Genomic DNA, 12,486 nt, shown 5'->3' on the forward strand with positions numbered 1-12,486 from the left:
AACTTATTCCAGTGCAATAGGTTTGTTGTGTGTGTGGTTTAATGACTGTTAACTGTCATGCCTTGCTGTGGTATGCAACAGGGATCTTATGTTCTAGTAAAGGGGTATCAGCCAAAGGTCGTTAGGATCTGTAGAAACACTTCCAACTCTTAACAAACTTACTCAAGGAGTGGTTTTTCCCTTCAGTTGTTAAAGAGGAGAATGTAATTATTGCCTGCTGTTGAGTAAGACAAGATACAGGACCATACTATTCTGCGAACTTGTGAGCAATGATGTTGAGATTTTGTGAGCTGTGATCCAAGCATGTCTGCTAGTCAGCTAACTAGTCAGCCTGCTAACGATGCATGTATGAAGTAAAAACCTACACAGGTAGGAAAAGAGCTTATTGCTGTTACTGTACCAAATGTACATGTATGTGTAACTTGAGAAAGGTTATATAAAATGGTTTCAGGCAGCTATTTTAGCACAGTGGCATACTGCCTGCAGTTACCACATGTGTTACTGCAAGCACTGTACCTCGTCATTACTTGCAGATGAAACAAAGTGTATGCCAGTACTTTCCTCACCCCACCCAAAAGCGGTGTTTATGCCAAATCAGTATGAAAAGTGGCCAAGACGACTGAAGAAAACAAGGCATTAGCTATGTATGCCAGCACTGTTGAACTGTAGAAATCATCACTGGGGAAGAGAACTGGTTGTCAAGATCCTATATAAGAAGACAGCAATTCACCAGTGCTCTGACTGATTCAGCAAGCAGCTGTTGGGTAGGTGTATTTGTAAATGCTGTTATGATACTTCTAACTGCTAAATGCTTGCTGTTTGTTATAAGCTGTACAACATACATACTGTGCTGTCTGTCCCTTTGGTGACTGTCCTTTTGACCCAGCCTGAAGTTCTTTCAGCTTCTGCTGACTCAGATGCTGAGGGTTTGATGCTTACTTTACTGGGCAGAAGAAGGCCTAGTAAAGCCTCGTTGAACATCTATGTACTCAGCATAGAGCTGACAACTTCGTATGTTCAAATGTGAATATGTACCAAAGCTCCCCTCTTTTTTTGCTTGTTTTTGTTTTGTATGTGGGAAAGGCTGTCCCTGACTGTTTACTATAGCTGTAGCATTTCGCTGGGCTTTTACTGGGTCGGTGGTTAATGGGGAGAACCTTCAGCCACTGCTCGGACTGCAGCATAGGGTAGAAGAACAAGTGGGGAGCCAGCCACTAGCAAAAAAAAGAGTTGCTGCTGAAGTTACTCCAGCGTCGGGTTAACTCCTGTCACTAATCGTCCATGCAGGAAATGTAAAATGGAGACAGACCCAGGTGGAAATGCCATTTACAGGACAATAGGGGTTACTGGAAGGGAAAACAGGCACATACGCACCCATGGCTGAAGGTCCAGTTCCTCAGTGCAAAGTTTTACAAGTGAATTAAGAAATTAAGTTTATATATATATATATAACATAAACTTACCAAGTCTTAATTTCGCCTATCCTGCTGCTTACTAAATCGCGCCCAGTAACACCCTAAGCGCCTTACGCGCCTTCGCAGTTAATTAGGGCCCCGTTAGAGCCAAGCTCTTAAGTCCCTACAACCCTGGCTCTGCTCGGGCCGGGGCTGCCCCTGCCGTGCCGGGGCCGGGCCGTGCCGTGCCGTTGCCCGGGCTGCGCCGTTGCCAGGGCCGTGCCGAGCCGTGCCAGCTCCGCCGCTCCGCCCCAGGGGCGGGCCAGGCGCTGTGGCACCACAGCCCCTCTGCCCCACCTGCAGACGGTGCGGGGCTGGCCGTCGGCGGGGGCGCGGAGCCGGTGAGGGCCGCGGGGAGAACCGCTAGCCGGGCTGGGAGCTGGGGGCCGGGGGTCGCCTTGCGAGGTCCGGCGGCACCGGGGTGCGGAGGGGCCCGGGAGCGAGGAGCGGGGCGGGGGGCAGCGTTGTTGGGGCGGCACGACGCGTCAGCCGGGCTCGCCTTCACAGCCCCGGGACCGCAGTGCGCTATAGGGGGACGCGGGGAGCCGAAATCCCCCCCCGCTCCTTTTCGGGGGCTGCTTCACCCGGGGCCGGGAGCGGTGGTCCCAGGCGCCGAGCCGAGCCGCAGCCGCCCCCCGGGCGCGGCTCTGCCCGCGGGGACTGCGGAGAAATCCCGCCGCAGGCCGGGCGGCTCGGAGCTGCAGCGAGAGCAGCAATCCAGGGGGCTTGGCTGGGGGACTCCTGTCTGTCTCTTGAGCCGTGCCGTGAATCGCGGGCTACAGCATTTCTGTTTATAAAAAAGAGCTGCAGTTTTACCGGTGGCTCGTCTCTCTGCAGTACAGGAGCACAGAAAAAATGACTGGTTTTCCTCAAAAAATAGATACGTCAGTAGGGTTACTGCTGACAAAGCTTTCTGCTGGCTGCGATGACTTTTATTAACCTGCGTTACGTTGTTCTGGTCATGGCTTGGTTGCTACTACGAGGACTACTGTATTTTCTGCTCGTGCTGCTCTTGTTTTTTCCCTCAAAACCCTACATGTTTCTTTATTTGTCAGGTCAGTCACGTGCTATAATAATGACTCTTAGTAGGGCTACTGTATTGTAAATGCAATGCAGAAAAATCGCTGTTCAGAAATGAACGAGGGGAAAAGTTACCTGAATACAGACGGGCTTATGTTTTGGACCATTATGCCTGAAGCTCCGCTCCTGCACGCAAAAGTCTCTAGCCATGATCAAGTACTGGTTTTATTGAAGTGGTTAGGAATCTTGCATTGACTCAGATGCTCCCCGGATTCAGTTCCTGGCACCGCTCTGAGTCTGGTGAATGCCAAAAGGCAAAACGGCTGTGCTCTGCTGATAGCCCTGTGTGGCTGAGGGCTCCGCTGAGATGGCGACGTGCCCCGGGATGTTCTTGTTGCGGTCCAGGACGGCTCTCGCTTTAGCCACCAGCCTTGCCGTAACAGCCGGGCTAACGGCACTCCTGCAGATTGATGTCGCTTGTGGGAAGAGCTTCCGGATACAGGATTTTGGAAGGCTCCTCACAAAGTTGTTTACCCTGGAAAGAATCACATCCCACATCTGAAGGATTTTATTTTTAACTTCAGCAATAAACAGAGGAAAAGAGTTCTTTTCTTTTCTCTTTTCTTTTCTTTTCTTTTCTTTTCTTTTCTTTTCTTTTCTTTTCTTTTCTTTTCTTTTCTTTTCTTTTCTTTTCTTTTCTTTTCTTTTCTTTTCTTTTCTTTTCTTTTCTTTTCTTTTCTTTTCTTTTCTTTTCTTTTCTTTTCTTTTCTTTTTCTTTTGAAAAAATGACTAGACTTTGATGCAGGAGGATTTAAATAATGTTTTACAACAAAATCATCCTTTGAAGTTCACAGGCAATGTTTTGGGAGGAAAAAATCCATCCCAATGTGATTATGGCCTGCCACACTAGACTCTTAACTGCATATAGAAATAGTTTCAAGCAATATGAACACAGTCTAGAGCAGCGATGCGAGTGCTTCATTGCGGTCCTATCGTAAGTGAGACTTGTTATCTGAATTCTTGGGATTTCCAAATCCCACTTGGTCTTTGAAGATAAACGTGTTCCACGTCCTTCTACTGCACGTGCTGGTCCTTCTCTCGCCTGTGCCTGCTTGATACTTAGTCTGAAGAGCCTGTTCTCTGCAATAGCAGAGATGTTTTAGCGGTAGACGCTGCAGTCTGTAGCTCAGCCTCTGCATGCAGAAGTCTGTCTGGCAGTTCCTGCTGCTGTCGGAGTTACTGAAGCCTGACCTTCCCATCTTGCTGCTGCTCGCAGATGGCAGCCGTTGTGGAAGACTTGAGCGATGCCTGAGGTCGCGTGGTGTGTAATTGCTTGTGCCAGCACCTCAGTGTGCATTTGGGCAGGGCTGGCAGGAGTGTGGGGAGAGGAGGAGCAAATGCCTCCTTAGGGCAGCTAGATCCGAGGAAGGGAGTGCGGTCTGGCTCCAGGGTTATCGCTGAATTGCTGTAAAAGCAAAGGCATTCAGACCTAAGCGACCTCTCTTTGTTAGGTGCACTTGCAGAAGGTTGCAGTTGGAATTAGTGAGGCCTATTGGGTGGTGCAATAAGCAGGAAGAGAGCGGGCTGAGCTGCAGCCTGCCAGGGGCCTCCGGTGGCTGCGCTCTGAATAAAAACCCTGTTCTCAGAAGGTGCAAAGTCACTCCTCTCTCTTCTCCTTCTGTGACTTCTCTGGCTAGTGACTTCATTAAAATGGAGTCGAGTTTTGAGACCTTGATTCCTCACCATATGTTTTGCTAGTTCTGTGTCGATTTTTAATATAATAAACATCTAAAATCTGTTTATGCCTCCAAACTAGGGGAGAAGCATGGTCAAGATGAATTGTATCCTGTTAACCGTCTGCATCGTTCTGGTTGCTTTTTGTAGTTCAGGTGAGTACAAGGGAGGCTCTTTGCTGATGCAGTGTTATGACAGTGTGTGAAGAAATCATAGAAACTATGTCTGGGAAGGAAAAAAAAAAAAAACAAGAAAGGTCTGCATTATTTAATACCACTTTTGGGAATGAGAGTAACCTTATAAGCAGGGCATAGTTCCTGTTGCTGGTTGTCTTTGGTCAGAATGGAGATGCTTAATGTGGCAACAAAATGTTCGATTTTGCTGATGGAATATTGGATTCTTCTTGTATAAATTGGAAACTAGGTGTATAGAATGAGGGAGAAATGAAATTTATAAAAAGGGGATAGAATAAAATTCTGATAAAAGTATCTTTTGTCTGTCATTTTGGAAAATGTAATTTTTAAGGTTAAAGAAGCAAAAATTTAATATATTATTCTGCAGGTGACATGAAGATGAGTATATTTTAAAATGATGCAAGTATGTGCTTCAAAATCTTACTTTCAAAATTGCCAGTATCAATATCACAGAATCACAGAATCATCTAGGTCAGAAGAGACCTCCAAGATCACTGAGTCCAACCTCTGACCTAACACTAACGCCTGTACATTTCATCTGGAGTCTTTAGTTTAATAACCAGGGATATGTTTTGTGACAGTTAGATGCAGCTGGTGTTCTTCCTTTTGCTTTTTAATGCTGATAATGTTTCAGCGCTTTATTATTCAGTAAAGGTAAAACCTTGTCTTCTTAGGTTATGCCCTGAGGTGTTACTACTGTGAGAACAGCCCTTCCTTGTGCAAGACCAATAGTACTTGCTTATCAGCTGAAGATGCTTGCTTGCAGATGAGATTTGGTATGTATACTGTCCTACAGACTTAAAGTAAACATGGTTGTATCAATTTTCAGTGTCTGTGCACTTCTAATCTGGCCATAACACACATTTTTAGCCTCATGCAGAAGACGGCTTTGAATGCAAACACGAAGGTCGTGCTTGTAGTGAATTGATATATTTTGACTTGAAAGCAACTGATAAAGATGATGATGATTTAGACAGTTGATTTATACGTGTACTAGCACGCACATAGATAGCAGTATATACAGATAAAGAAAAAAAAACAACACAACAGTGGCTAGAAGAAAAAGCAGACAGCATTGACTTTAAAATACAAAATGTTTGTCTTGAATTTGTCACTTTAAAAACAGATAAAGCATGCGTAACTTGTAAAATAAACTTGCAGCTGAAGACTCAGTCTTTTTTAAAATTATTTAAACAATTATTTTTTTCTGAGTGTGAATTCACCTGCATCTAAGGAACATGGTCTAGGATATTCAGGGGCATGGAGTTACTTTCCTAGTTGTTGAATAATGTTTGACTCTTTTGCTATGAGTGACAGGGTATTCATTGGAAAACCAGAATATCATAAAAGGAACTCACTATTTATTGAATTTGTGGCTGGCACACATTTTACTTTAGACTTGTTACCTCTAAGGTGTCACAGTGGGTAAGCTCATGAAAGCATAGAGGGGAGAAAACTGTTTACTGAATTTGAAGTTAATTGTGGTCATTCTAAGGTTAATAATTTGTAATGTAAATATAGGGTTAATATGATGCTAGATAAATAGCTCAGCTGAAGGTCATTCTAGCTCTGTAACAAAGTATTTATTCGTCTCTCTATAGTCCTGGAGTTTGCATTCTATTTAAATGGCAGAAATGAAAATGTGGCAATCCTCCCAGACTTGCTTTGGATTGTGATTTACTCAGCACAGCCTTGTAATTGTTTCTTTTAACGAAGAGATTCTGAAGCTAATAACTGTCTAGTCCCCCACTGTCCAGGCAAAATGACAGCTTGGCATGTTGCACCTTGTAAATGAAGATGTTTGCAACTGTATTTTCCTGCTGGAGAGCCTGCTGCATACGTGCAAGCTATACAGAAATGGACCTGCCAGCCTAGAGCACTGCACTAGATCAGCTCCGGCAGCTGTTATCGTAGTGCAGGTCCCTTGAAAGTGAAATACTGAGTAAAGTGAAATAATCTCCCATTTTCCCAGCTGATTCCCTCTGCCCTTGAAAGACTTGTGCTGTCTTTGGACAGCAGGAGCAAGTATGGGATGGGACTGCCATCTTCCTGGGACAGTCCTTGCTAAAGTTTGTGACTTGTCATGGGGAAAAGAAGCTTCTAACACAGCTGGAGCAGGACACCTCTCCATGCTGCTAGCATCCTGGTTTCTTTTTTTGTTCTTTTCCCTTGAGCCTAGACTGTAATGAGCACAAACTGTGTGCTTTCCTGCGTGCAGCCTACAGCAGTTGTCCTTTGCCAGAGGCAGCAGTCAGGTACCTGAGGTGTTAAGCTAGGTGGAATTCTAATTGGGTTCAATTCTGGTGTTCCGGGGAATAGGTGAGAAGAGGGGAAGGCTCTTCTGCTCTTCAGGCTGTGTCTTCCACATTGTATGTAGAAATGAAGCCAGTCACATCTGATGGGACTTGCCTTCAGCACAAAAATGAGCTTGAGTTTCTGGACTTGCTCTGAGCTTGGTGGAGGCAAACACTTGGACTGCTGGACAATGCAAGAGCTGCACGGTGAATTAGCAGACAAGTTGAGCTAGAAGGTCATGCGTTATCTTTGTCTAGCGGGAGCCCCAGAGGAAGAATCGTTTAAGCTCTAACCGCATATCTCCCAGTGGGTCGTTTAGTCTGAATGTGGAGCACTGGTTAGCTGAGCGATATATATATATATATTAATAAAAATAAGTAATTTGTATTTACATTTGAATTTTAAATATATATATATATATTTTAGCCATATGTATGTATACAAGAGAGTACTGTGGTTGCAGGACTACAACTTTCTATCAATATTTGCACTACCAAAGTCCTAGTGAAATCACATTCAGAAACTTCCAAACACCTGGAGAGGGGAAAAAAAAAAAGCTTTAAAAAAAAAAAAGGCAAGTACATGATTGTCTAGGCAGTGATTCTCTCTCCATACCAAAAATTGCATTACTCTTAATCTGTTTAATTATTTTGCAGGTAAACTGAGAACATTCTCCTGCTGGAAGATGTCCCAGTGCAACGTGAATGATATTGCTGTATTCCACCAGTTGGATAATTTTGAATACTTTTGCTGCCAACAAGACTTGTGCAATGAGAGCACAGTTACTGCAGTTAACAAAGCAGCTTTCAGTATTGTCTCTGTAATGACCATGTTATGGATGCTTCTGTAATAACCATTATCTATGCTTTACTTCCAAGCTGAAATTATACAAAATCATTAACTCTTTCCTGAATTGTATTTCTTGCATTTTCAGTTCCTAACTGGACTGAAGCTTGACCTTTTAATTTTGAATTTTTTTTTTTTTTTTAAGGCTACATCTGTTAAACTACTGTCTCCATTCATGTGAAGGAGGACCTGTATTGTTAATGTTTTAGGGAATTCAGGAGTTTTGGCATGCCATCTGCACGGGGAAAACACCTTGTTCTGAAATAGTGTCATCTTGTGGAGAACCTGAGCAAACTTCAGTGGGTTAAGTGGAGAGGGAGGAATGCGGTATGTCTTGGGCCGGAAAACTGTCTCATTGTCCCTTGAATTTTAATTATTTTTCATTGGGATTTCTAGTTGTTTTTTTTTTGGATGCTACCTTTTTCATACACTGAGCAGTGTGTTTACCCTCAACACAGAAAGTGTTGGATCATAAGTATAAACTTGCTGCGGTGTTCATAACTAATGCTGAAGTATTTGATTTCAAGTGATGTAGACTCTTTGTTCCTGTCATTGTAACATTTTCTTTTCCTTTTTTCAAGCCACTAACATAATGGTCAGTATGACTACTTTGGAAGAAAGCATCTACATTTCTTAAAACCAAAACAAAATTAATGCTATAAGTGAGGAACACACTTCCTCTTTTTATATTTCTGTGAGCATGCAGACAACATATGCTAGCTTCCTTTCTAGGCTTTTTTTTTTTTTAGTTTTGCTTATATTTTTTTCAAAGTCTAGGATTTAAGCTAAGCATGTGCTTTGCACTGAATATTTCTCGCTATACTGAAAATTGTTTATAAAATGCTAAGGAATTAAAATGGCACAACTTGTTTACTTTCCCGTATAATTAGCTTTTGCTTTTTTGAAAACATGGGCAGGTAAACTTAATCCTTAAAGCTTCCACATAAGAGTATTAAACAAAAATTTGGAGAACTTTATATTTTGACTTTTATGCAACCCTATAAATGCCAATCAAAATATATGTATATTTATACAGCATGCAGAAAAAACAGTTTGTATGTGTACAACTTCCAGAGATCGAGCACTCTGCACATTGTTCTGACCCAGTGGTGGAGACAGACCTTTGATCCTTCCCCTGGACTTAGGGAGCCTCTCAGTCGAGTACAACGTGAAATTTTCCTTTGTCTCGTTTGGAACTCTTAGCATATTCCTGCAAGAGTCATGGTCCGTTGCCAATGACATATTCTCTTTCTGAGGACCCTAGCTAGTGCTGTCCAGGGCACCAGTGACACCAGTTCACTCAGTCATAACAAAGGCAGGGGACAGCACTGTATTAATCCAAACCATTGTGTATTCTGCAGTGCATCTTTTGGTTAAGCTTATCTTAGCTATGAAAGCATCCTGGGATCTCTCTGATCACTCAAAGTATGAAAGCTATGCTGTCTTTGATTAATAAAAATTCCAAAAAAGAAAATGTGGAGAGTGTGGTTATTTAACAGCATGCTACTTACAGCTGAATATAATACTAGTTGTTTCTGTGTGGGATACATCCATGCTTCACATCCAGAGACTCTTGGTAAGTGCAAGCCAGACTTCTCTCACTTTTACTTGTGGATGGCTGCTACCTGTGAATGGTAAATTAGTTTTGGCAGAGTGATTATTTGTTTTACAGAGCTGTTATGCGTAGTGGTGTCTGGAGTGCCGGGTAACTTGACACTGCTACCTGGTGGGGTTTTTGATTATCTAAATGGTTTGCTTTATTCTAAATTAGTGGCACAACTAAAACCTGGTACTTAACTGTTCACCTTTGAGAAGACTTTATATATATATATATATTTATCTATTTATTACCCATAATTTATACACTAATAGCCATCTAATCATCAAAGAGTATTCTATGCATCTCCTTCTCAGTGTTCATTGTTTTTGTAGCCGTTAGTCCTTTTTTCTTGGGCAAGAGTTTACAAAGGAGTTATTTTTCCCTGTAAGCATATGAACAAGGAGATAGCTAATGGAAGCTGTCATGGAGAAATTCATTCTTGTGATCTGTCTTTGCCTGAATTCCTCCCTCATCCTGTTTTCCATCTTATACTTTGTGTCTTCCTTTGATGGGAGCTTGGGCATGGAGAGTTTGGAAGCCCTGTGGTGATGATGGGAAGGTGGAGCCGAAATACCTGGTTGGTAAGAATTTTGCTGTATCTTGTCTCAAGTCATCCTCTGGTTTTCCCACTCCTAAATGATAAGGTGGAAGGGAGGTCTCCATGCTATTTCAGGGTGCAGGAAATTCTGAAAAGAAGATGTATGGAAAAAGCAGAGAGGCAGAGCAAGCAATTTCCTCCCACCCCATGTTGGGATGAGAGAAATGAGGAGACTAAGAAGTGATGAGCTTTTGTTTTGCAAAATGTGGGGGAATTGCTAAGGCAATAAAGTAGTTCCAGCAGAGCATGCACATGAAGTAAGTTGGTATTGCACTAACTGGGGCATCTGGATACTGTTGTTACATAAATATTAAAGGAACCCAGTAACAGCAGTATCTCTCCAGTTGGGAGAGAGCTCAATGTGTGCGAATCTCCACGTGTCTCTCAGGGACTTGTATCTTGCTGGTAAATACAATAGGCCTTAGGCCTGGAGTCGTAACAAGGAAGTCTGGCTATAAGACACACGTAAACGTTAAAGCCAGTTATCTGTAAAATGTCAATGTTTGTTCCCGCAGAAAAAGTACATTGTACTTTCTGACTTGATAATTTTAAGATTGCACTAACAGGACCTTGATGCAGCACCCTGCATTTTAGAGAAGGAGAACAGAGCAGCTAATTTGACTGTGGGATCCCAGAAGGAAGCAGGTGGTCATTTCCACTCCCATCTTTCCAAGAACAGTTTATCTTTCATGGGGTTAAAAGATAAGATGTGCACATGAGATTATGAATTTATATGCTGTGTTGATTACTACAGTAGGTAGGACAGCTCATACAGCATAGGAAAAACTGTTCTGGAGCCTAGAAAAGTGAAAGTTTAAGAATGCTTTCGATTTCTTTCACTTAAGTGGAATGAAAAAAAATATTTGGAGCAAAGTTGCAGATAAGGAAGTTTACTGAATTTAGGAACTAATTTTGAAGAGTCAATTAATAAATGATGACACAAGGGTAAATGTGAAGCAGCAGGTCGCTAAACACAGACTGTTCCCCAGGCAACACTAACATGCACATCCCAATATATGAGAGTGGAAAATTCTGTGATTCTGGCCTACTGCAGAGACTACAGGGCTGGCTGTACTCAGGAGCCTATCTTACTTTACATGTAAACCTGTTATATCCACACCTTTTTCCATATATGTTCTTCTGCTGATCTTACTTACTTTTCCTCAAAACCCTACATGTTTATTTGTAAGGTCAGTCGTGTGCTATAATAAGGGTTGTTAGCAGGGCTACAGTATTGATATACAATGTAGAAAAATCTCTGTTCAGAAATGAACGAGGGGGAAAAGTTACCTGAATATTGATGGACTTATGTTTTGGACCATTATGCCTGAAGCTCCCCTCCTGCACACAAAAATCTCTACCTATGATCAATTATTGGTTTTATTTAAGAGGTTAGGAATCTTGTGTTGACTCAAATGCTCTCTGAATTCAATTCCCAGCACTACTCTGAGTCTAGTGAAGTTGCTTGTGGCACACTGCTGCTGTTCAGGAAGAGGGGTAACTCCACCCTTACTCACTGGATGTGTTTGGTTTGATGTTTGTTACGAGAGTCATTTATACCACTTTGGTGGCTAAGGATGATAATGAAACACTTGGTGGCTAAGGATAATGAAGCACGTTCATTCCTGTTTTTCCTTTCTGACAGCTATTCAGAAATGCTAATTTTTGGCAGGTTTTGAGACCAATGAGGCTATGGAGACACTGCAGAATGGGACTAAAAAGTTGCTTGTTCAGTGGGTGGAAGTTGTGGTCAGATGCACTCTTATTTGCTATGGAGAGGGCTGCAAACCTAAACTGACTGAAGCAGGACGTAATGCAAACATGACTGTTTAACTTCTGTGCTAGTGGATGCATAAGAAGGACTAATTTGTGAGTGTAGTAATGATGATACTGGCTTAAATGTTTCTGTTGCTGTTTAAGGATCCAGTTTTTGTTTGTGTTTCACTGAAATGAGTTTCAGCACAGCATTTTTGGAATGCCAGCTAGCCCAACTCTGTTTTGAGGGTGTAACACAATGCTATTGTTCCCATGTGTACGATTGCCAAAGAACCCTTTATTCTTGAGAGCGTTCACGCATGCAGTGCTGGGAAGCCTGTGGTCATGACGTTACTGAGAATTTCAGTGGGAAGTGTCTGTGGGAGCTCCCAGCTTCGCATCGTACTGGCCCAGTAGTTGCAGTGACAGTGCTCTCGCTTTGTTTTGTTTGGCTGCAGCCATCTCCAGGAGAAATGACCAGACACTCCTGTAATAAACAGTGTTTAATCATAAGAAGCTAGCTGTGAATTGGAAAAATGGACATAGACGCTGGTCATGCTGGCAAAGCTGTTTTGCCTCATCTCCAAGTAAATTCAGACAGAGCAGCTCAAGTTACAGCAGAACTATAGTCCACTTCATGCTCATGCTAACGTTCCCAGAGATGCTAATGTTTTCCAGAGGACTTCAGATGCTAATCATCAGCTGTCATGTTACTAAGAGGTTAAGGCATAAATGAGATCACAGGCAACATTATATTCATTTAGCTTGTAATCAGAAATGAATGAAGACAGTGTGCAATGTTGCACCAGAAAGGGATTAAAGTTATTGAATTGACAATCAGATCCTGAAATTTAATCCCATTTAAACACTAGCAGTTTTTTTCCCTTCCTGTTTCTAGTCATTTTAATTTTGTAGTCTGCTGTAAATTAAAGCTTATTGGCTGTTCAGTGTACTGTGGTATGAACTGGTGCTTATTTCAAAAATGCTAGG

General features: G+C 42.4%; 1 protein-coding gene across 3 annotated transcripts; it reads left to right on the plus strand.

The window, feature by feature from the left end:
- The first annotated feature begins 638 nt into the window (after positions 1-638).
- Positions 639-9,017, plus strand: LOC308196062 (CD59 glycoprotein-like). 3 transcript variants are annotated; one of them, XM_080594520.1, is made up of 4 exons: positions 639-764; positions 4,291-4,363; positions 5,077-5,178; positions 7,354-9,017. In XM_080594520.1, the coding sequence occupies exons 2-4, from the start codon at positions 4,300-4,302 to the stop codon at positions 7,545-7,547; spliced, it is 360 nt and encodes a 119-aa protein (XP_080450646.1). In that variant the 5' UTR covers positions 639-764; positions 4,291-4,299; the 3' UTR covers positions 7,548-9,017. The 3 variants fall into 3 exon arrangements, with proteins under 3 accessions (XP_080450646.1, XP_080450645.1, XP_080450647.1); XM_080594519.1 differs by lacking the exon at positions 639-764 and adding an exon at positions 1,550-1,795; XM_080594521.1 differs by lacking the exon at positions 639-764 and adding an exon at positions 3,882-4,123.
- The last annotated feature ends 3,469 nt before the right edge of the window (positions 9,018-12,486 follow it).

Source organism: Anser brachyrhynchus (genome assembly GCF_964034855.1).
Source record: "Anser brachyrhynchus genome assembly, chromosome: 5".
Lineage (NCBI taxonomy): Eukaryota > Metazoa > Chordata > Aves > Anseriformes > Anatidae > Anser > Anser brachyrhynchus.

What these genes read in the sequence shown, in the direction of transcription:
- LOC308196062 (XM_080594520.1), top strand. Translation starts at nt 4,300, where the DNA reads ATGGTCAAGATGAATTGTATCCTGTTAACCGTCTGCATCGTTCTGGTT. An exon ending in GGTTGCTTTTTGTAGTTCAG is followed by an intron (nt 4,364 to 5,076) that starts GTGAGTACAAGG and finishes TTGTCTTCTTAG; the next exon opens with GTTATGCCCTGAGGTGTTAC. An exon ending in TTGCTTGCAGATGAGATTTG is followed by an intron (nt 5,179 to 7,353) that starts GTATGTATACTG and finishes ATTATTTTGCAG; the next exon opens with GTAAACTGAGAACATTCTCC.